Source organism: Apteryx rowi, unplaced genomic scaffold (assembly GCF_003343035.1).
Source record: "Apteryx rowi isolate R43461 unplaced genomic scaffold, aptRow1 scaffold_27, whole genome shotgun sequence".
Taxonomy (NCBI): Eukaryota; Metazoa; Chordata; class Aves; order Apterygiformes; family Apterygidae; genus Apteryx; species Apteryx rowi.
The window spans coordinates 4,688,545-4,713,492 of NW_020449085.1; the positions used below are offsets into that span (position 1 = coordinate 4,688,545).

The 24,948-nt window shown below is 36.6% G+C and overlaps 1 protein-coding gene across 17 annotated transcripts in view; it reads left to right on the forward strand.

Moving 5' to 3' along the window:
• Window positions 1-6: 6 nt before the first annotated feature.
• LOC112967334 (calcium and integrin-binding family member 2-like) overlaps window positions 7-24,948 on the forward strand; it is a 40,310-nt gene continuing 15,368 nt past the window's right edge. For 5 of the 17 annotated variants that reach the window (XR_003253924.1, XR_003253921.1, XR_003253925.1 and 2 more), the window contains exons 1-3: window positions 7-138; window positions 19,075-19,158; window positions 19,721-19,755. Coding sequence is in view for 6 of the 17 variants with exons in the window: in XM_026068414.1 (XP_025924199.1) it covers window positions 9,955-10,005; window positions 19,721-19,755 (86 nt within the window). In the remaining 11 variants the exon portion in view is untranslated. The other 12 variants (XR_003253922.1, XR_003253920.1, XR_003253916.1 and 9 more) reach the window with 7 other exon arrangements.

The window sequence follows — 24,948 nt, forward strand, 5'->3', positions numbered from 1 at the left end:
CAGCCTCCTTCACCGTCCCCGTAAGGGCGGGCCTCCCCGCTCCGGCCCCGGGCGGCTGTGAGGGGCCAGGCGGGGCCAGCACGGTGCCGCCAGGAGGACGGAGGCCAGTCGGGAGCCCTGAACGTGGTGTCCGAGGAGGTATTTGTCGTGACATCCAAGTAACGGCAACCGAAGGCGGTTTTGCAGGCAGTCTCCAGTTTGGAGGCATTTGCTATTTTCGCAGAACCTCAGCTTCTGGGATTGGCACGCTCACACCAGAAGTCAGTTTGCATTTAAAAAAAAGCGTCAGGCATTTGTGGCAGCAGAGAAGAACGTGCACTTTAACCAGGCAAAACCAAAGCTACTGAAGTTCACCATTTTAAAATTTGTGTTCACTTCCGGGTATGAGGGGCTCATCTCACCGGTTTTGAAACGGTTGACAGTAGCGTGTGTCCGGGTAGGCTGTCGTTGTGCTGGGCCGAGGTGTGGCGAGGGAGGAGACACCCATTCCCTGTGAAGGCACACGAAGGTTGAGGTGCCTGCCTTAAAGCCCAACTAAAGCAGTTACAAAGTGCTTTTTCTTCCGTATGCTTATGGATGGGAGGATAGTGTGGGATAGTGTGGAGATATTCAAAACCCGCCTGGACGCGATCCTGTGCAATGTGCTCTAGGTGACCCTGCTGGAGCAGGGAGGTTGGACTAGATGACCTCCAGAGGTCCCTTCCAACCTCAACCATTCTGTGATGTTTTTGAGAGTAAAGCATGGAACTAGAACTAAAGCAGTTTGAGCTCAGACCTCTGGGGATGACCACTTCATCTGACTTAAACGATTTTTTCTTCCTGTAAAATGATAATGCACCCTCTATTTGGACAAACAGTGATGCAGGGACTGTCTCTTATGATATGGTGGGCTCTGCTGTCTAAATAACTGTTGCCATTGCTTGGAATTTTTTTCTCAGTTTATGGCAACTGCTTTGTTTTCAAAACAACTAATTRTAGGAATAAATGAGAATCTCAGACTTGATTTAAAATGAAGGCCAATTTCTGGGCTCAGTGTTTGCAAAGAGTGATATAAAATATGACTGTAATATATCCTGCAAGTTTAAAACAGAAAGAGTTTAAATAATCACCTTTGATTTATTACACTTTTTTAGTATCATGAAATTTTGTGTCCTGGCTCAATATAATTTTATACCTAGACTTGGCAACAGTGTTATCAGAATACTTAACAGTCTTTTTGCTTGCCTTCCTCTGTCCTATATGTGCTTGAATTGTGCTTGTGCAGCATTAAGGTTCAGTCTTCGGTTTTCTCATGTCTTCAAAGTGTGAATGAACAGACGCTCTCAGAATTGGTTTCCTTCTTCAGCAATATAGAGCTGTAGTTTCTGCAGCCCCTGTTTTCTGGGGGTTACTTGCTCAGTTTTGTCCTGACTGGGCACCACAGGGTACTCACAAATTTTCCTACTGTTAGAGTGTGTGTGTGTGTGTGTATATATATATATATATATATATATTTTTTTTTTTTTTGGATAATGCTTTGAATTGATAGGAATTGCCTAGCAGGTCTGCAACGGCAAGCGTGCATAATTCTCTTGATACTGATTCTCTTCTGGTAACAACTGCTTTTTTATTTTAGTTTTTAAAATCCAAATTGGTCCTGTAGATATCTGTTCTAAATGTTTCTGTAAAATAATTTTCTTGGTTCAGTGCTTGATCATACTTTGCACATCTTTTTTTTGTTGTGTCACCTTTACCTTCCACCTCTTCTGTGTCCTATTCCCTACTTTTCTCTCTCCTTTTGTATTTTGAGGTCTGTTCCCATCTCAGATTGACCTATGATGCTTTCAGGACACGCATGATGAATTTTCAATGTTTTTACTGTATTTTTTCCCATGAGAAGTATACATCTCTTTTTTTTTTTTTCCCTTAAATTCCTGTTTCTTTCTCCATGATGCTTATCAAAGGACTCCATAAGTGTTAAGCYGATATGTGCTATGCTTTTCCTAATCATGCTGATCAGTATACTCACATTGCTTTTCTTGTGTTTTCTGACTGTATCTGTATGTAGTTTCTTGGCTTACACTTCAACTGTAAATCGAGGGGAGAAATTGTGGGGGAAATTTTCTCCACGTTTTTTCAGCAGCTATTGCATCAGGTTTCTGATCTGTGTCTTGTAGGTGCTATGGTAATGATTTTACAGTAATATGCCATTAAAAGTGGGTGTTCTGGTTATATTCAGAGAAGGGCTGAACAACACAGTAATAAAAACATAAGCAGTTATTTTGCCTAGAAAAAAGATGCCTATAGAGAAATAGCAGTAGTTTCTTATGCCTAATGATCGTTGTATTCGGAGTCATTACCACAGAATTCATGATATTAAATGTTGTCTGCTTAGACAACCATTAACTTCGTGTTTATTATTTTGTCCCTGAGGCAAAACATTGTCTTGTGTAAAGCATCTTTAAGAAGTTAATGACATTTTTACTTGAAATGTTATGGATAAATTAGGCTTAATGAAATGCAGTCAGAAACCTCCATCTTCCAAGACATGATAGTGTATTTTATTAAGCTAGATAGATAAGACCATAAAAAAAACAAATTTGGCAGATTTTCCTTTCTATTTGTTCTCTTTAGCATTAAAAAAGCCCTCTACATAAAGTTTCAAGCTCATCGTAACTAGTTTAATTTAATGAGATTGTCAGTTACTTTTGTCTGTTTGAGAACTGTGAAATTTGCATCTTCTCCAAGTTCTGTTTGTTTATTCATAAGGCAAGGTTCAGTCCTGTGAAACATTCCTCTATAGTTAGCGCTTCCAGACAAGTTTACTGGGGTCGAAGCAAGCATACTATGGGTCATGTGATGGAAAAGCAACTCTTCTAACTACATTGCAGCATCACACTGTCATTGTTCTCACTTATTTTAGGATTTCTGTTTTGCAACTGAATCTTTACAGCTCATTTTTTATTTATCATTTGCAGCAAAGTCTGTGACTCTGCTGAACTATTAAAATAAGAGGCAAGCTGTAACAGTTTGTGTAGGGTAGTACAATGATACTGTTTTGCAGCTCTGTAGCATCATTTATATAAGGAATTCCCAAGCATTTCTATTATTTTAGCTCTACAGCATGAATTGCAGGTGAACATTATTGTTCCTCATCTACCTGTGAGTGAACAGAAGCATGAATATGGTTCAAGTAAATAAAACAAAGCCCAGAGACTCGGAATGAATTTCTGTAGGGTCAGACAGGCAAGGGTAGAACTTTTCCCTTGTAATGATTACAAGTAGTAATCATTGATATCAATGCGTTATGACCTATGCTTGGAGTAGATGTCGGCCCTAACTGCCTTTGTGTGCAGTGCATCAGTAGAGAGTCAGTCCTACATGAAGTGTAATTTTTCTTGTTACCAGCCAAGATCATATTTTTACCAGGGAACAGCAAGCCTGACTTAAATGTTTAACCTATAGAAAGTAGGAACAGAATAAATGTACAGGCAGCCTTCTACATCAAGTCTGTTCTTTTTGTTAGAGTGCAACTTTACGAAGAGCTAATCTGCAAGAAAAACATCTGGGTGTTAGAGAAATCACTGGAATATTTGGTGTTGTGGACATAAAAATTTGTAGGATTTTTTTTCCCCGATTAAAAGGATAACTGGATTGTGTCTATATAGGAAAACTCAGGAAAGTTGTAGCTGGCCAGCTTCATGGGTGAAGGCAATACATACAACTTGCTAATAAGACCCTGTCTAGATACCCTCATCTGAGGTGGAGTGACCTCTGTTTGCACTGGCTTGATCTTCCTTTGAAAAGAAATAAGAGCTTTCATACTTAGGCCATGGACAATCTCTCACTGCATAAATTACAGGGSCAATTTAAGGTAGTACTACTCATCTCTTGGAGGTTATTAAACTTACACCTCTACTAATATATTACAGCAAAGCTACCAGGTTTAGCAACCACTGCTAGCAACAGTTTAAAGCAGGAGACTTTGCACTGAAGTCAATCAGGAGTGCTGGCATTATCTCACTGCCTGGGCTGTGGTTGTGGAAACAAGTCACTGCAGCTGGGGTTGGATTGTGGACGTAGAGGGGAGTTAAGGTATTGCACCTGACAGCGATCTTGCTATAAAATATTAAAATCTGGTGTACATGTTTGATAGTATATTTTCTGTTTCATGGATGAAACTTTTAAAACAGGTGAACAGTGGCTGCTTAACGATGTAATGATATATTGTATAACAGCCTGTAAATAGACAATTGTATATATACTGCCCTCCTTTGTAAACTTGACTTTATTTGTGACTTTGATTGCAAAATATATGCTATGTGTTGTTAAATAGCTTAAAATCGGTCCATTTGGCAAACAGTTTAGAGAAATTAACGTGCAATAAAGTGTGATGAAAGACTGGTATTGATAGCATTAAGGTCATAACCTTGCTGAGTACATAAAATGTATTGATTTTTTGCAGTAACTTCTGTTAGAGATAAATATTGCTTAACATCAAACTGGCAAATTAAACTAATCTTTGATATATACAAGCAGATACAAGAAGTTTCTGCCCTATACCACAGTCTTTAAATTTTACCCAGTTACTATAGGAAGATAGCAATGTAAGTATTAAGATAGTGAAGTATAGCAATGAAATGTAGGCACCACAAAGGCGTATTTGAGCTAGCTATTACCATAGCTAGCTATTGTAGTGGAACCCTTAGCAACCACTGTTTAAATCTTTTTCTTTTTTTTTAAGTGTCCATTTTTAATTTTATTTAATAATTGAAAATACTCTTCAGAGTATGGAAAGAAAAATCGAAGAAAACAGTTTACTTTCTGTCCATGCACTCACTGTGTGCCATTCCCTAGGCAGATGAAGACTTTCTTCAAAAGTAAGAATTTCAATCAGCTCTTTTAGCCATACCTGTTTTCCTACGTAAGTTCTTCTGCATTAGAATGAAAGCAAAGCATTTCAAATACGTAAGAGAATAGTGGTGTGGCAGAGTGGAAAGCCAGGCACAAAGGGATAAACAGGAATTGGCACCTTTGTGTCAATTGTACAGCATGGTAATATCCAGGTGTGACTAAGTAAACAAAATGGAGAATAACAAACCCTTTCGTGCACCGTTGCTGCATTATTTTTCTTGAAGTTATTGGTGATTTAAAGTAATGTTAATGAAAGAGGAGACTCAGACCTTGGTTCTCTCTGCAACTGATAGTAGCAGAATTATTATTTATTTTCCTAGAGTAAGACAGTTAATTTTTATTACGCCAATGCATGGCAAGTTTCAGTCTCAGGTAATCTGTACAGTTGAATTGGGAACGAGGAGTTCAGTAGAAAGTCATGTGACCGCACCTAGAATTTCTTATTAATGGTAAAGAGGTTCCTATGTTAAGTGACAGAAAACTTCCTCTGAGGAAAACCTGATCAGCCTGAGTTAATTTCAGGCAATATTAACATACCTAGAGCAGAAAATATGATTAACAAGACTTCCATAACTGCCTCTGAAAGAAAATAGAAATTTCCTTTTTCTTTGAGGCTTGAACTGGGACACAGAGGAAAGCAGGCTATTATGTAAACATCCTATGTGACTTTGTGCAGCCTTTTCTAATACATGGATTTTGTTCTTTATGTAAATCCGTTGGTCAGTGAATGCCATGCTTCCTGTGTTGGGGACAAATAACATACCCTGAATGGTGAAGCTGGATATACGCTTTCAGATAACTAAGTCAGAATTCAAGATATTTCCCTTTGAAAGGGTTTTAAAATTTCTTTGGTAACTTTGAGCCTACTTCTGGTCCTCCTGGAATTGAGGGCAAACATTCAAGATGATGGGGCCCTTTTCATAAGTTCAAAACCAGGAAAAATGTCCCAGTTTCTCTGCCTTGTCTCCAGCTTCCCCAGAACATTTGTCTATGTATTAGCATTGCTCCTACAAAAGAGGATTCAGAACTATGAGCATCCTCAATAGTTTAACCTCCCCCCCCCCCCCAAAAAAAACCCAACCTATCTTAGCTGCAGTTGCTTGCTGTTCTAAGATTTTAAATGTCAGCCAGGAATATGAAAGCAGGTAAGAAATGAAGAAATTAATGTCACTCTTTTCACCGTAATAATACTGTCAAGTATACAGAACCACAAGATTAAAAGATATGGAGCCCAATCTATCCCTGGTGTCAATCCACTTAAGTATAATGGCATTAAAGATAATTTGACCATTTATATTTAATCCAATCTGCATAGACAGGCAACTTGAATTAGGTGGCTGTGTGAGGAGTGCTATTTCATACAAATGATTTGACTATGGACTGGTCTGGTCTGATGGAAATCAGTTGCTAGCTTTGTATTTAAGTAGTACCGGATCATAGATATGAAATGTGCTTAATTTTAAGCATAGCTGCTAAAGCAAGTGATGAAACTCATTGAGAGCTGAGGACATGCAAGAACTCTCAGAACTGTGAGTGCTCTTAATCTTAAAAGGGCCATTATGGACTTTCTGATTCAAAAAGTGCAGTAAAAGAACACCTCTAATAAATTTTTAAGAATCCACTGAGATTTTGATTTGCAACATTTAAGCATCTTCAAAACCATGTGATCTGCTCACAAATTTGTGAATTTGTAATTTATAAATTTGTAAAGTCAAATTATGAACACAGCTTATTCACCAGAATCCCTCAAGTCTATGGCTTAATTTTTCTGAGTAGATAATCAGGCATCATTACAAATATGTTTTTGTACTGTAGTTTGTAACTGCTTCCACCAGTAGTAATCTTCTTTAATCCTTTTAATAAGGTCCTTAAATAGTTGACATCATGCTAACTCATTACTGTCCTGTTATCCCTTATATTCCAAAAAGGATCAGATAATGTAATAGATAAAAGGTGGCCTGGTGAAGTTTTTCAAGAACAGTTCGGTGGGTGGCACTGTTTTCTTAGTTCTAGAGTATTTTTTTTGTAATTAAAATGGATACTATGAAAAAATCTGAAAAGTAGCTCTTTGTCTCTTGATTTAGGTATAAAAACAAAGTCTTAGCTATTAAGATGTCATTGATCTTTTAGTAATGCTAAACTACTAGATCTTGTGTCCAGCTGAATTCTGCCCTGGATTATTTTATTTCAGTTGGGTTTCATCATTACTCCTTTGGCTTTAACTAAACACAGGACTATTTTTTTTAACTTTTTTTTAACTGCTTATGCATCAGTAATGCTGCTAGCAGTATAAAAGCTGCCCCAAAAAGGAGTTCTTGATATAGCTTTATTTCTTTAGTGAACAAAGTAAACTTTATTTGTACCAGTAAGTAACTATTCTTTTGTTTCATAGAGCACTATATGAAGTTTGCAAAATGTTATTAAAGATTGATGAGCAAATATATCATAGTAAACAATAGAAAAGACAATTACCTTAGCAAGCTTCTTTTCCCTAATTTTAATTCTTAGATCTCTTCCTATAAACTATTATAGGACTGTATTGGCTTACTTTAGTTTGTTTATTCTGAAAAGACTGTTTTTGAACAAAGCCAGTTTTATCAGTTTGCATGCCATTTTTTCCCTTTAAAAGTTGATTATAATCCTCTGAATGGGACCAAGTGGAAAAGGTAACTTTCAGTATCTGACAGGTGTAATTTACTTATTAATGAATCTTCCCTACTCCTCATTTTCTACTTCTAAATAATGGACACTCCTTTGGCTAATTCTTCAAGCAATGTTTTTTAGGTTATGGGATCATAATGATGTTTAGTGCTTTCATCCATAGATCTCAAAGACCTCTAAAAATAGGCGTGTGTAGTTTCTATTTGTTTTTCAGGCAAAATATGAGGAACAGAGATTACAATTAAATAAAAGGTCCAGATTTCCAAAAGAATCGGCAAAGTTTGAAAGACCTAATTGTTGGATGCCTGTATTGAGACAACCAGGTAGCTATGCCCTGATTTTCAATTTTGTCCAGTCATTAAGTGCCTTAAAATACTGTATTTGTAGTGTGTTTTTTGTTGTTTTTTTCTGTTTTGCTTGTGGGGAAGCTTTTGGAACATAAAAAGAATCTAATGTCACTGTACCTTGGAAAAAAAATAAAAAGCACTAGTGGCTGGAAAAACAGAGGTCAGTTTGGCCACATAACAAACAGTGGATTCAACTGTCTGATATTTGAGTAGATATTTGTTTCTCTCTTCATCTGATGGTAGGTCATTCTGAGTTTGTATTATCCTTATTACTCTAGCTTTTTCCTTCATGTTTTGAAATAGTGTAAATATGTTCTATTAGTATTATCTATTCATTTCACTGTTAAATTTCTGATATTTGCTTATCACTAATAAGCCCTGTTGAATGCATTCTCAAACTATTTATTTCGTAAATGAGGTAGTACATTGTGTTTTTGCAGCACAAGGCAGTACTGGTTTGCATTTAATCTGATCTGTATTTCTAAATGCTACAGTCTAAATAAAATGTCTCTTAGAACATTGTATGGTTTAGCACTTCATAGCGTATTTTTACTGCACATCCAACACATTTACTTTCAGTGCTACTGTTAAATGTTTGTTCTTTGTTGTTATGTGTCAAGGCAAATTCAACTCATATTATCCAATGCTATTACCAAGTTAGGATGATTAGAAGCTGTAGGGGGAAGCAGAAGATAATTATCTGCATGTTTTTTTATTAAATGTACCAACTTAATGAGGAAATAATGACCACTGGCAGATCTGTAGGTAAAGAAAGTGGGGATTTTATTAAATATTTGTAAGCCCTCTCTCCTTGCTATGTACGTGTAAATAGGAAATGAACAGTCAAAAGCAACAGGTCTTTCCTCCTTGTTCCCTCCCTTGCTCACCCAGCCTTCTTCCTACTGTTGCTATAAGAGCTCTTCCTCCTGCAAATATTGAATAATATGGTTTTGTGTCTGAGTTCATTTGTTCTGTCTGCCTCCATCTCTCTCTCTCATGCTCTGTTTTTTTGTTTTTTTTTTTAATTTTTCTGGAAATACAAAAATTGGGTGGTATTACTTTAAAAACTGTGAGCCCTCTAGTGGTACTTTCTGTACCTTTGCTTTAGTCTGTGGTAACATTTTTTTTTTCTTTCCAGATGTGCTTGTCTGAGTTGAAATCGGTTAGATTATCTTGCATTTAAACTACTTAATTTAATCTTTCTGGTTTTTTTTTTGTTGTTTTTTTATGAAATGTGAGAGGGAATACTCACATTCRCTGGTAGATCCGAGAGCGTGATACTGATATCTGTGATATCAGTGAACTGACATCCTAGATAGCTGGGGCTGGATGTAGCCACAGTGTAGATGTGAGCATTTACTGTGAAGCCCCTGCAGCACCACGTAGTGTTGTGGGGATGCTCTGGCCACTTTCAGCCTCCATCCAGCTATATTTAGTCTTGGCATGTGCTGCGGGTCAGGTCCAAGGACTGACCAGGATGTACTTTTGTCTGTGGGGAGACCGACTGCAGAAACATTACCTCTGCCAGCCCACTCTTCTAATTTCCCGATTTGCATGTGTGTGTGTGTGCGCGTGTCTGCTGGAATACGACTGCGCTAGCGAGCGCCGTCTGGTGACGCAAAGCTTCTCTAAAATGTGAAGGTGCCCAGAGGGAGTGCCCTGAAGTCACAGGGTGATCAAGCGAGTGAGACATTGAGGCAGTAGAGAGCTGGTTTCTTCTGGTACTGGCTACTCCTTTTTGTTCTAAAAGCTCTGTATGCCTCTTAGAGAAACAAAGGAAAGAGGGGGAGAATGGCTACACTGTTTCTAGGCGATACCTGCTTGCGATTTTAACGCTTTCCTTCCTGGCACACTCAAGTCCAGCCTTTGCAAAGATTCCCCAATACTGCTTCCTTCCTCATTGGACAGGTGCAGTCAAAAGCAGTTCAATGCAGTCTTTGGGATTTTTTCAGCACATTCACGGAGTATACATGCTCTAAATGCCTGCAGTACAGAGGAATCCAGCAACTTCCAATGGGATGCATTTGCATAGAGGAAGAATTCCTCATTTAAGATGGGTAATAAGCAAACAATATTTACTGATGAACAGCTAGATGCCTACCAGGTAAGATATCTTAGTTTGCATTATGGGAGGAAAGGAGCAATCTAAACATGTTCGTGTTTTTTTGTTTAGTTTTGTTTTTTCAAATATAAACAAAACCTTCCTTAGCAACTTCCACATATATATTCTACTGTCAATTCCCAACAATTGTAATTGTATTATAGAACTGGATTGTTGAATACATTCCATCAAATTCTTTTCTCTGTGTACAAAGAAAGGAGTCAAATCCTTGATGTGTGGGCTAGGAAACAGGTTGAAGTCTGTGACCAGCTTGAAAAATACGATTTTTTGGCAGGATCTTTGTACTGAGCACTTTGGAAAGAAGAAAGTGTATTAATAACCTCATTTTTCTGTCCCTGATGCCTTTGCTATCAATAGAAAAAAAGGACACATCTAGTTTCACATGTCCTGAGGATGAGTCAGAGAAATGTTTCATGTAATTCCAAAATAGGTACCTTCATGCTTGCACCCACTCTTGGGTAATAGTTTTTCTTACCTCAGCAGAAGAAATAAGTATTTTAGGTGCAGGGCAAGCTTATTTGTACTTCTTTATTTCCTTCACATCATATCAATTGAATTTTTCATAACCCTCAAAATTAATATTTTCGAGTTTTCATTAGTGTTTCAGCACACTGCAAATCTTACTGAAATGGATTGCAGGGAGCTATCTGCACCATGAGCGTCTTGAATAAGTTTCTGACAATACGGTGAGACAATATATCAAAGGGAAGAAAGCTAAAGAAGGAGGAAGTCGAATACCTATTATGAGATGCAGACAGTGCTGGCTGCATTGCTCTCTTCTTTTAAATAAAGTGATAAACATAGACAGAATTAACAGTACAGGAAATCAACATTTAGTTTATCTCATGATAACCAAGAGACAGATCCAGTGCACACAGAAGTAAATAACTTTGTTTACCTTCATGAGCTTTGAGTCAAGCCCTTGAAGTAGAAAATATGATCTTAAGTACAAATCCTCCTTGGAATTATTACTAACCTGTACTTTTCACAGGCATAGAAATTTAGCTGTATAGAGCCAGGCTAGGGGTATGGGCTTAAAGTGTTATCCCATGGTGAAAACAAGGCAGAAATTAAGTGTTCTTATTAAATTTCTACTTCTGTTAATATCAGGGATATATGCATTCTTGTTCTTGTGGTCATTATAGGAAATATAAAGATGGTGGTGCTTTAATTTCCACTCTGTCACTCATTTCAACCTAACCAGCAGCCTGTCACAGTAATATATTTTGTAGCCAAGTTTCAAAAAAACTATATTTACATCCCTGCTGGGTAGGCAAGAGGGAAATCAAAGATCTGTAAAACACCAAATGTCTGTCTTCCCACTACCAATAAAAGTGAACACAGAACAGAGACCCAACTGCAGTGAAACAAAACAAAATCCAAATGTAATTAATGTTATCTTCTTGACATAAACTGGCAAATGCAAGAGCTGAAATGTCATCCCTAATTCACTACTCTTCATCTAGAAATTGCCTTCCTCTAATGGCTTTTGCAGCCCCTGCCTTTCATAATGCTGGGTAATTGATCTCAAAGCCTTGCAGGAGTTAGGCCTAGTGGATTGAGTCAGGCCAGGGGATTTCTCTGTTACAGGAGGACATGTAGTTCATTAGTATAGCTGGAATTTTCAAGTGCTAGATGATTTTTGATGAGCAGTAACATCTGTAATGTATGATAAGTACAACGAAATTACATGTTTCAGGACAATAACCTCCAGAATTTGTCAGGAAGGAACATTAGCATCATGCTGTAAACAGCCAGATAAGGTCTGTATTTTGATGATTTATTTCTGATCCAATAGTTACTGCATACCTCTTGGATCTTAAACATCAAAATGCTGGGATTACCACTATAGCCAGCCACTGGCAGCCACAGAGAGCTCATGCCTCTCCACTGCCTTCTAGGGGGAAGCATCTCACCCTTCCCTGTTGCTGCAGTAATGCACAGTGCTGTGTGACTTTGAATCCACTCTCTTATCTGCTGTTTTCTCACTTGTGGAATTCTTTCACAACAGAAAAGGGGAACATGGCATAATGGACCCATAATTTTTGAAATACAAGTTTTTCATTTCTTGAAAGAGTAGTTGGGATTTTTGGAGGTGCCTGGGAAAGCTAGGTTGCCAGGTCCTCTGAACTCTGGACCTGTGAATCAAAATAAAATACAGTGTATGAGGGACCACTTTGTAACCATCTGTTGTGCACATCAGTACCCCCATATGCAGACAGGTACACATGTGGTTTTTAATTGCTTTTAAAATGGAGCTTTGCTTAGTCCTTTTTTTTTTCCATATGAGAGCTAGGCAACTTTTTATGAATCTGTATGTATACAAGTTGGTACTGTATTCCTTGCAATAATTCCCAGGATTATTGAGTCTGTAGTATCAGTATGGCACAGGCAAAACAGTCAATTTAATCTTGTTTATAAACTAGACTCTTTTTTTTGGCTCCCCACAGCTATTATTACAGCTATTATTAGAAAGTTGTTCAAAAACTCACTCTTCTGATGGTTAGACTTCTTCTAATTTCTTTAAGTATATTTATGGCCACTGTATACCTGCTTGTAATTTTTGCTGTTGTTGACTTTTAACACAAATTGCTCTGGCCTTATAGCACCTGAATGCTACTTTAGCAGAGAAGTCTCTATTTTTTATAGAAGATGTTTCAAGAGTTTGTTACAAAGGGGACACTTGGGACAGGTAAACAGAAGGTGGAAAAGTGAGAAGTTAATGTGCTTAAAATATGGTAAAATCCTGTGTAAATACCTTTAGTTTTCAAGAGTAAAGATTAAACTGCAGAAAAATTATCTACATGAGGAGCTAATATACATTCACCTCTGATCATTGATGCAATATTAATGAAATAAAATACTTGATTTGTCTAAACTTTTCTGGAATGTCCATATATAAACTTTTTATATACACAACTGTCATATTGACAAGTTGCTCTTCTTGCTGAACGTTTGCATTTAAATGCAATAATTATAAATTTGGCCGTCCACAGGATGACCTCAACATTCTTAAGTATATGAGTGTATTAAAGAGTCTTTGTTAAGACTGGTGATGGGTAGCTAGTTGAAACTGTTTGTAAGAGAGACACATAGTAAGACTGGATGATATTAAACCTCTCGTAGTTTTTTTTTATTTGGAATAGGTAAAAGCAAGCTAACTAAAGAAAGACTGTAAAGCTGCAAATCGCCTTACACCTTGTCTTATCATCTGACAACTGTTAAGGTAGTGTTCTAGTTATCAGTTCTTTAAATTCTCATAAGTTTAGTGAAATGTTTTGGAAATTTAAAAGAGGTAGGCTTTTGCAAAAATTGGTTTCCTCACTAGTTTTCACTTCATTTAAAAGGTTAACCTTGTAAGAAAATTAATTCTATCAGGGATTTCTCTTTTCATGTCCTTGGAGTACTTGACTGTTTTTTGGTTTGTTTTTTAAACATAAAATGCAAAATCTGTAAGGTCTGACTAGGGAAATGGTAAATATTAATCTGCAAGAAAGATGTATTTCATTAGAATCAAAGAATATTTTAAAAGTAAGCTTTTAAAAGTTCTCTGCAAGTTTTGGATGCCAAGTTCCATAATGAGAAAAGAAGAACAGGATTTTTAGTTTGTTGAATAATGCTGTGTAAAGCTGCTTGGAGCAGTAAAGAATAAAGGCATATAGTAAAACAATAGCAGGACCATGTATTGGCCTCAGTGCACTGCATTTCTCAGTGAGAAACATCTTTATGATTAGGAAATGCACAAAAGCTGTGCTTGTGGTATGGGCAAACTACCTTACCATGCAAGCAATCTCACTGTTTTCACTGGGGTTACTTGGATAGGTGGTCTGAATTTGATTCTCATTTCATTCTAATTTTTTTCCTTCATAGACATGCAACTCAGAATTTGGGGCACAAATATTTTATATCAGATACTAGTGTTTTCATTGCATGCCTATGCTTTCTGTAATTGTTTATTACTGGGATTATATACTGTAAATTATTTAGTACAGCCCCAAACAAACTGTTGTTTACCCTGGCTGTCTTCTAAGTAATATTATGATTAATAGTAATATGAAATAACAACTGATTTTTCTATTACAGAGTTAACTTTTTTCTTTTTACTAAAATCCTAGTCAGTGAGTTAAAATATATCCCAGGAGAAACATGCAAAACCAGATGAAATAAGTTACATTATGATCTGTCAAGAAATGTCATTTATAAGGTAAAACTAGGTCATTAAGCTATCTTTTGATTTTAAAAAAATTTACTTGACTTAATCAGGATCTTTGGGGTCAGGAGTATAAAAAGTGTATTCATCGCAGGTCCTCCAGGATCATTTATAAAAAGTACTTTTCGGTTTGACAGAACATTGCTGTTAATGTGCAAGCTTTAAGTAGCGTAATAATGGAACAAGGTTTTGAGATTATCCTGTAGTCTGATTCTGGTTTCGTGTTACCATTTGATGTATATATTGAGCAAAATTAGATTCATCAGCAGTTTACTTCTTCCTTGGTCCTTGTTAAAGTCTTAGCTGTTCTCATTCCATATCCCAATATAAATATAAACTGTTTCTTATACCTGCAGATTTTGTCTACTGAAACTCAGTGGGGATTTTAGTGGTTCTGGGTGTAGTTCTAAAATATATATGCCTGCAAATAAAGCCTGAATGTTAAAATCTCCATTGATATTCTTAGTGTCTGATACAACCAGCATTTTTTTAAGATAAAAGTCTATATAACAGTACTATTATTAAGGCARATATTCATTCTGACAGGATTTTTTTTTTCTTGGTTTGAATCTGGATTCAGCAAAGCTCTTGTGCAGTTACAGCTTAGTCTCACTGATTTCAAGTTAACACCTATGTATTTACAGTGATGAAAATACATAAATATCTTGCTGATTCAGAGCTGTGTTAGCTTAAGTCTTGCACAACAGCTCTATACCAATCTTATTTGCATGGCAACTTTGTACATTAGTATAATATTTGATGTTCACTTGAATCCACAAAAAAGTATTGCATTTGTAAAATCTTACCAGGTGAGGATAAAATTAATAATAGATCTTACATATTAAAACTCTTGCATCTGTGCAGTACCTTTTAACTTGGACAGATTTTGATTGCTTCATGGGATGATGTTTTTATGATGTTTTCATTAAGTATTTTTATACACATTGTGTACCTTTTGGCACTATGCAAAAGATCATTTGTGATTTTACAAGTGAAACCTCTGAAATAATTTGTTCCAATGTTGTTAATGTTTAAAATGTTGCAGTATTCAGTACTTCTCATTTTTTTAGAAGCTGCTCCGTAAGATAGCTATAAAGGTCTAGTCTGTCTTGCACTGAGGGCAGTGTCAGAATTCCTGCTAGTCATAGGTTTGCTTTATCTGTGGCTTGCTGTTTCTTGTTTGAGGCTGTTTCTCTAATTTGGAATGATTTCTTATTGCTAGGACTGTTTTGCATTATTTTCTTATTTATAAAACTTTTTGATGCAGCTGTTGCAGGATCAGAACAAACCTGCCCTTATGAAACTATACCATATAAAAAACAGAATTGTACATGTATTGCCTTAGAGGAGTAATATGCATTTAATGGATATAATATTATTTTGCAATGGTTTTGAGCACTTGATGCTTTAGTGTAATTGCCATTTTCGCGTTATTTCATCTGGCCTCCAGTTTTTCTTCTCTTGCTTTCTGCATAGAAGTATTTCCTTTATGTACCTGAAGTTGGTTTTATTTGAAAACTGTGCTTTATGCATGACAATATTTGTCCCTGAAACTGGTAAGTGACAATGGTTCATTCAGTGGACTCTGCTGCCATTCATAAACTGCGCGCTGCACTCTAGTATTGGTGGTGGATCCCACAGAACAGATTGCAGTGTGATTTCAGTCTGGAATCATACCTCATGTTACGCTATGTATGTACACTTAATGTTTCTGTAAAATTGAGTATCAGCATTCTTAGCACAGTTATCTCTATTCCTGTTTTTTCATTCAAATCCCTATGGAACTAAACATCAAACAGAACCCATCCAGGAGGTTTCAACAAAGCCTTATGGACTAGTGGAAGAGGTAGTAGACCGTGATGTTTCAGTCTGTTACTCTTTTGTCCTAAACTGCATTTACTTCATATAGCAGCTCAAAGAAAAAAGCTGTTACCACCTCTGGTTTTACAAAACACTTCCAGCAGCCTGTATGTTGTGCTGTTTTATAAAGTGCATTTTAAGAGCAGAGACCATTAACCCTGCTTTACAAGCAATGTTGGGTGACTTGCAGAAGGTCATACAAACCCCCAAGAGCAAAACCTTGCATAGAACCTAAGAGCACCAGTTGTCCAACTTTCTTCTCTTTGCTACAAAATAGTTTCAAGGAGGAGAACCAGTTAAGCTCCCTAAGTGCCAAATTTGAGAATCAAGCCCATTATACGAGTTCATAATCTCACTGAAATCAATGAGAAATTTATTTGCTTTATTATATTCACTATCTTTGGTAGACATAAGGAAGATACTTGCAGCCTTGTTTAAGTGACATCTTACCTCCAAAAGGCATCAATGATCCTTTTTGCCAGGCCTCTAATTAACCTGATTATTAAGGGAACAAAGACAGACTGAGTGGGATAGTTGATCTTAGAAAAGGTGCATGTGTATTTTCTCAGGGGCTGGAGTAGGTGACCTTTCAAGGCAAGGCCTTGATTCTAAATAGCCTAAAATCTACAGGGGGTCTCCAATTAGCATAGTTTTTTCAGGCCATTGTATGGCATTAGAAATCAAAAGCCACAATTCTCAGGATAAATTTTTGCCAGAAATCTGGAATTGGTACAAATTTTGAAAACTATGGCAAGATATGTTTGTTGAATATTTAGCCTCTGCTTTTCTGGCAGGATTCCCAGCAGCTTTGATAACCAAGCAGAACAGACAGGTTGCTTTTTAAGTTTGTAGTAAACTCGTATATCCTTCTGTTAAATTTGAATTTCTGGCTTGAAGGAAGATCAATGGCATCGTATGCATAAACCACAGATGCTTTTCAGGACCCATTTCACCTTTCCCAATGGAAGAGCTAATCTAACATGTTAGTTTACTATTTATTGTCCATCATTTTGCATTTTCTGTATAAATGAAGTTGCTAGAAGAAAATTGGATGATTCACCTCCGAGTTTCTCTGGCCAAAAGTCTTTAATTAAATCGGAATTAAATTGCTAGAGTTCCAGCAACTACAAAATGTAATGATGTTATTTAGACCCTTGTTCCATGGTGACTTTAATCCAACTTATGGCTGTGCTTCCAACAAAAAGGGCAGTCCTACACCTCTTTCCTGCCATCAGTAGATAGTTGTTTTAGCTTCTTCTTTTTTACCAGCACTAGCATTACTGAGGCAATATGCTAAGCCACAAAAAGGAGCTGGTCCAAGCTGAAAATAAATCCTTTTCTGTTAGGTTAGTTTTCAGCCAGAGTTCTCTGATGCAGTTGTACTGCTTGTCTGCATGAAGTCAGCATAAAGGAAGAGGCAGAAATAAGAAGCCAGGGCAAGAGAGATGGCTGGACTTCCCTTTCAGAGGTAGCATGGAGCCATGGCTTTTACATTTGCCATTCAGGATCTGACAGGCTTCTTACTGGCAAAGCATTTCTTAGGTGGTATGTATGATCTTGCCTTCGGTCAAGAGGATAGACTATGTCACTGTTACATAATTTGTGGTGCTCTGACCATGGGTAGCTTTAAGATCTCTGCAAATGGTCTGTGAAACCACTGTCAATTTTTTGGCACCCCTCCTCCCTTACGTACCGTTCCAAGCAATTGGCAGGCATAATTGAAATACTGCAGTCAGTAACAATGTTCGGAAAGGATTCACAAGCTTTCTAGTTAAGTAACAGTGTCTGCTGTTTTCTCAAGCCTATATAATTACAGGATGATTGCGATGATTGCTACTGAGAGCATCACAATTATTTGTGAGAGTGCCCCTGCCTTTCGTTAGTAAATGAAGCATCCTTAGGTGACAGTTTGACCGTTAAGTGTTGAACGTGCTGGAATTAATGAAGACGTAACCAGCTGGCTCCTGTTTCACTTTGTGCAGTTCCAGACAAGGTGACATCACTGTCAGCAGCTCCCAAGGTGCCTTCCAACTGTGCCTTGTAGCACTATTCTGCTCCCCAATACACTGGGGGAAGAGCTGCTTCTCCTACCACTTTATGTGGAGGAGAGCAAGCAGACTCAATAATTGATACCATRCAGGTTTGATAGTGTACTTGGATACCTGAGACAAGCTGCTTGACTGCTTCAGCCAGCTGTGATCATTTGCTTTCCCCTCCCCTGGAAGAAGCGGGCATTTAGCCAGAATGATTCTCAGCCTATAGGAATGAAATGCTTTTTCACTAGCTGGCTGAAGAGCAGGGCTGGGGGAGTCATACTAGCTTTATGTGCTATAAGTATCACTTGAGTCAGATGTTATCTTGCCACTAGCTGATTTTAAAAGTATGATACTTTTTATCCTTTAATGTAAGTATATTTAAAAGGTATGGGCTTAATTCTTAGGCTGATGCCTTGCCTTGTCATCTAGGCCTATGAGAGAAGTGGATAATCAGCAAGAATTTTGTGTTTTGGCCCCAATGCCATCCTGTGTTGCCTATATACCCTCATCAGCCACTAGCTGTATGACAAGATGCATATTCTCTGAATTTATGGCCTGAACTCTGTTCTAAACTGATCACCCAATATTACATTGCTACCAGAGTGTTTCTAGTTGTGGGATGCAGGGTAGAATTTGCCCTTAATATATGTTAGATAAGATAGTGGTGATCAGGGGGTATTTCCATTAATGGGGTGTGACTTCTTACCATTCCTCACAACAGTACAACTTGTTTTGTGAGTGAGGTAGAAATACGCAAAGTGTGAAGTATTCCACTGCCCATATTATTCTTCTTTTGTGAAGTGTCATTTTCCTAGCAAAATCCAGATTATCAAAAGAGTGAATTAAAACAGTGTAAATGCAGTCAAACCTCAGAGCCATTCAGAATGCAAGTGAATGTTTACAAGCTTTTCTTTCACATTCATCTATTTCTTCTTTGCATTTCAGTAAATTATTTCAAATTCTATGATATGACAGCAAAAGCTGAATAATTCACATACTGTTTGGAGCAGGAGCTGTACTTTTATCCAGGTTTGTACTGGTCCTAACGCATGAGAGTTTGCAGCCTAGACTAAAGTGACCGTAGTGCAAAGTAGTTGATAGTATAGAGAGTTAATGACTAACAAATAACTGCTTAGCTGCTATTATTAAAACAGTTGTATCTGTTTATAAGGAGAATATTCCAAGTTCGAAGGTAGTTTTCTGCATCTATTCATTTTTTTATAGCTTTCTAGATCCATTTATTTAAGGTTTTGGCCTATAACTTGCTTCTGGTTTTAGTTTCTTTTCTGTTCTGGTCATCCCATGGCAGAGAAGTATTACAGCAAACTGGATTTTTTTTTTTTCTCCTGAACTTCCACCCTACCAATATATTTTTTTCCTGATAATCCTGTCCTTAGGAGACTTTGCATTTCAATTTTTTCTAGCATATATTTTCTGAGCCAAAAATAGACAATAAATAAATAGCAACTTTAAAGTTTTTCTGCCAGATCTGAGTTTGGAATTATGTATCCTTCCGAAAGGTTAAAAAGTAATTTCTTGTTGCTATTTTTAATATTTCTACAGTATAGTAATACATTTTCTTTTTTAACAGGATTGCACATTCTTCACTCGGAAAGAAATCCTTCGGTAAGTAAATTACATTAATTTTTTCCTTCATGATTTGTGTGGAAGGGATATGAATCCTATTTCCGACTTATGTGAGGAAACCAAATAAAGCCAGTTATTTTGCATGAATGAACAAGTGTAAGATTGGACTCGAGATGTATGTAACTGTAAAGAGGTGTCATTTTGTGTTCACTGTACCCTACAAAAAGTCATACAGCTCAAATAAAAATTAATAGTCATTATCTGTCCTGTCAGGGCTGTAAGACTAGTTCTGCTTAAAGCACAGATTTTGACAGTGGCAGAATTTGTTATCACAATTGTTTGAGAAAGACAAATGTGGGTGCAAAATAATGGAGAGTTTGTAGTGTGGGGTGTCAGAAGTGATTCAGTGATATTTCTGTACCTTTATTGTCTCAACAGTTGGATAGTGGATAAAAGATGTCCCTGTGAAAATTCAGTAATATAGCCACCAAATCTCAGATATGTAGATTATATAGATAGAAAAAATACTGCTACAATTTAGTCTAACATCCAGTACAAAAACAGACCTTTGGTCGTCTTTTAAGTCTTTTAAATATCAGCAGATACTCTGCTTCTGTTTCACAGGACTACCTTGATATACAGCTTATGAAATAAACTAGTTGGGACTGGATAAACTGAAGAAACTGCTTTATGTTTCTAAAAACCATTTTAAACACAAAAATTGAAAAAAAACCTTTATAAACAGTGAATTACTTGTATTTGTAGTGTTGCTATGAGGGAAATAATTATGAATTAAGGATTTTATGTTAGAAGTTTGGGTTGTTTTGCCACTTATGTTGAAAACTCTACCTAACCCAGAATTTGGTTCCTTCCAGAGAAGGTGATTTATCAAGTGTGGTTCTGTTGTCTTCCTCTTAGGAGTCATTTCTCTCTCATGAGGAGTAATCTCCAGGGAAATATTAGAATCAGTAGCCTGAAAGAATCATTGATTTCACTACAAGGAGTGAAAATACATTTACAGACATACATTAGAAAATAAATTTAGAGAAAAACTTGTGGACAAATGAGATGTCCAGAACATGTACAGTACAGGCCCAATTTAAAAATTATGGTGTAAAGTAATTCTGAGATGAGTAATTTTATGGCAAGAATGTTACATTGGTGTGGGGGAGAAGGGACTCGGAATTCTAAGGCTGATAAAGGAAGGAAGGAAGGAATCAAACTTTTCCCCAGAAATTGTAATTAGTAAACTGCCGAATCTGAATAAGCAGCCTTTTCTTATCAGGATAACACCATTTCAAAACCATAAATTTGAATGATCATGTGCAACTGATAGAATGCGGTACATGTATTTTGAAAAATACACTGCAGCTTTCAAGAAAAGATGTTCTAAAGACATGAAGTCAGAAAATGTTATTTTATGATAGGCAGACAGGAATTTACAGCACTGCAGAAGCTGGCTATGAACTGAGGAGTAAGCAACTTATGTTCTCTTTTTCTGAGTTGCAGCGGATAAAAAATACTTGTAGAGAAAGAGTTTCTAGTGGGCAACTCTTACAAACAGATAAAAACTGCTTGAAATGAAGTGATACTGCTCTACAGAAATGTCATCAATCTTTTACATGCATCCTGAAAGATTCACAGAATGCCTAGTGCTGTTTGTGATACATCAAATTATTCTTCGTTTTTTCTTGATGCATGACACCGATTTAAAACTCGCTTTGAAATTTGATATCAGGGCATTGAGGATAATATTAATGTTTGAAAACATTCTAAAAATCACAGGAAAAAATTATCTGAATTTGCAAATGTTTTTGCTCTACTTTGTAAGAATAATGAATCCATTTTGTGTTGCATATATCAATTTGGGTTTACAATGAACTTTTTTCCTCCAAGTTTTTTCTTTTTCTTTGTGCATGTTTATTCTGACATTGTGCTTAGCCCAGCTTAGAATGACTGAGAGTCATTCAAATGGCCTAAATTAAACTTACCTGTTCAATTATAGTTTATAAGATGCACAGTAAATAAATGGAATCAAACCCAACACCTAAATCAAATACTCTTTTACTTTCTTTTTCTTTTAAGAAATGTTCATTTCCAAATTCGTGTTTAAATGTTGTGTGTGACACTCTCCCTTGTAGTGCTATAGGAGAAAATGATCAGAATCATTAAGTTCTTTTTAATGTTGCATCCAGAGTTCTATGTTTTCCAGAATCAAATTTTGCACATTAAAACAGGATGTGCAAAACCGCATGTTCGAATGTGGGATTTGCATGAATATCTTTGCAATCCTCCCTTTTTGGATATCTTGAGAGTTGCTCAGTATAACTTTTAGGAGAGTTATACACACTGAATATCAGTAGCAATCACCAGGACCTTCTGATGTTTGGCATTTGTAAAAATAATCCCCCGGCTGTCACAAATTTGGCACCCAAATGGTGGTGAACTGGATTTGGATTTGGGGTATTTGGATACCAGTTTTGAAAATTCAGGCTTTTACCCATTGGTGGACTTGGCTGATAGGCCAAAGGATAATTTAATTGAATTATTTAAGACACTATGCCTTTTCTAACTTTTTTTCATGTTTGTTTCATCATGGCTCAGTAAATTCTTTGTGTTAATGGAACTTACTAGCCTCTGATTTATACTGAATAACACTGTTGCAGAGAATAAATATTTTGAGAAGAACAATCAGTTCCATGTAAATTCTCCACAAATGTTTACAGAGGTGCTTAATTTTGGGGAAGATGAGTAGACCCTGCCACATGAGTAATATTCATGTTTAACATTTAAGCTGCAACTGCATGCGACCTTAAGGGTGCTTGTAAGTTAATGGGATACTGTAGAACCACCCACTGGTATTATAAGTAAGATAGTACTATAAGAGTGCTATCTTAAATTTCAAGAATCTTCAAGAGTTTTATTGATTATGATGGAAATAGGTGATTGTCTTTAAAATTATTTTATACTATAACATTCAATAACAGTAATATTTATGTGATTGTTCCAATGGCATAAACAGCTTTGTGTAGTAAAATATTCAATCTCCTTGAGACAGTGATGAGGTTAAAATTCAGCTCTAACAAGGATAATTAACTCTGCAGAAATCCGTGGTCTGTGTTATTTCTTTTTCTGCTACTAATTTGAAAAATTGCAATGAGGAAGAATCGCATTCAGCTTCTTACACTACAAAAAATATGGTGATTTAATAAAACATTAGTAATACATATGCACAGACAATGGCTAAAGGGAAATGCCAGATGCTAACAAAAAGTTATGAACACCTGCTGATATAACAGTAGTCTGGGATTGATTTTTTTGGTATATGCTATACCTGAAAACTGAGATTTTATTGAACATAGGACCTTTGGTAATGGTAGCAATATGTAACAATTTATTTCAGTAAATAAGAACCTTGTTTAAATCCTTTGTTCTCTAAGACTGTTGGCAATACAAAGGAATGCCTGAGTAGGAATGGATCTTTTTCCTGTTTGATTTAGGCAGATTGCATAGTACTACAAGTTCCACACAGCTGGACAGAACATTATGTGTGTCTTTTTCAAAACTGTGTAATTTGAAACTGCATTTGCAGACAGTTGATTTGCAGTCTTTTCCCCTACATGGCAAGTATGATAGTAGAGGAGGTCACAGTGATTCATAGGACTTGCTGATAAAAGAAACATCATTGAATTGTGGAATAGATTCTTCTGCCACTCAAGAAAAAGATATTTTTCTGTCTAAGAAAGTTTGACATGGGGGCTTGGGTGGGTTGGTGGCTGTAGAATTGGAAGTTCTTGGTGTTCTTTTTTTTTTTTACTCTCGCTTGCGTATGTAAGCAACTGAGCTCCTTAGATGAATTACCACTGTAATTTCCTATCCTTTTAAGTGGAACTGTCATATGCTTTAAATTCTGTAATTGAAACATTGCACAGGTATCTGGTAGTACTCATTATTAAGGTATTTATCATCTTCATACATTAGCCTTGCAACTTCTCAAGCTTCTGAACTGAAATAGCCAATTACTAGGTCCCCACTACCTGTGGCCGTAGGTATAAAAGGCATGCTTCAGGTGTGGATCGTGGAATACTTTTCCTCTCTTTGCCAGAATCTGATGACCAAAAATCATGTGTGAATAACACATGCATGTTATTCTATGAGGAGGATATTCTGAACCTCATTTTTTCACTCTGTGTAAACACTTTCAAATTCTGCAGAGTCTTTGCAACTAGAACTGTGGAGTGCAAAGGAGCTGATATGAAGTTTGTTAACTTTTTTACTGCATCGTACACTTCCTTATCCAGCCACACTGTAGTTTTTGAAAACAGGAGGAATAATCCAGTTCAAAAGAGTAGTGCTTAGTTCAGTGGAGCGGCTCAGATTAGCTGCTTTTGAGTACTGATGCACAGGTGAGGAAGAAGAGTTGGTTTGTTCAACAGTTTTCTTGTGCAGTTCCAGCATTACTTTCTTGGCAGAGGGCTGAATAGAATTCATTCACACCTTAAAAAAAAACAAAGTCTTATGGTAAAGTCACTGGGCTTACAGTGAGGCACGTGTTTAATCCTTCATTATGTCCTAGTCGGCCTGTGTTACCTTCACTTAATATTTCTGTGTCTTTAAGTATGAGGATAAAATTCTTTATCTGTTTAGATCTTTCTGGTATGGATAATCTGAACTGTTTGTACATATAGAGAGCTAATAAACTGACCTTAGTTGTAACATTTCGATTCTACTGTGGTGAAAACACTATTCTGAATACTTTGGCTCATGGTGTCTGTGAGAGGTATCACTGTCACTTGGTAGACATGGTCATTTAAGTAGACCAGTTAAATAACAGTGAGGTGTTGAATGTAGCAAATTGTAGTTAGGTTAAAGCAACCGTGATAAATTTTAGTGAGTGCTATTTCTCTAAAAAGTACAGAAATGTAAATAAAAAAATTTGTCTTGGTTTGCTTTTCTCTCTTCAGTAACATATAAAAAAGCATGAGTGATGCAAATGATACGACACAAAATAATGATAATTTATTGTCAAATACAAATGAAGCTTCTTCCCGTAAGAAATATTTAATGCACCTCAGCTTGAGTACTGTGGAAGCCTAATGAATCTTTTATGTCACAACTGAAGTTGTAAGGAAACAATCCATTTCCTGAGAGGAAAACAAAGCATGCACTTACAGCTAATTGCATGCTTTATGCAAGCTGAAAAAAGCTTTCCTGCTTATGGCTTGTGTATGG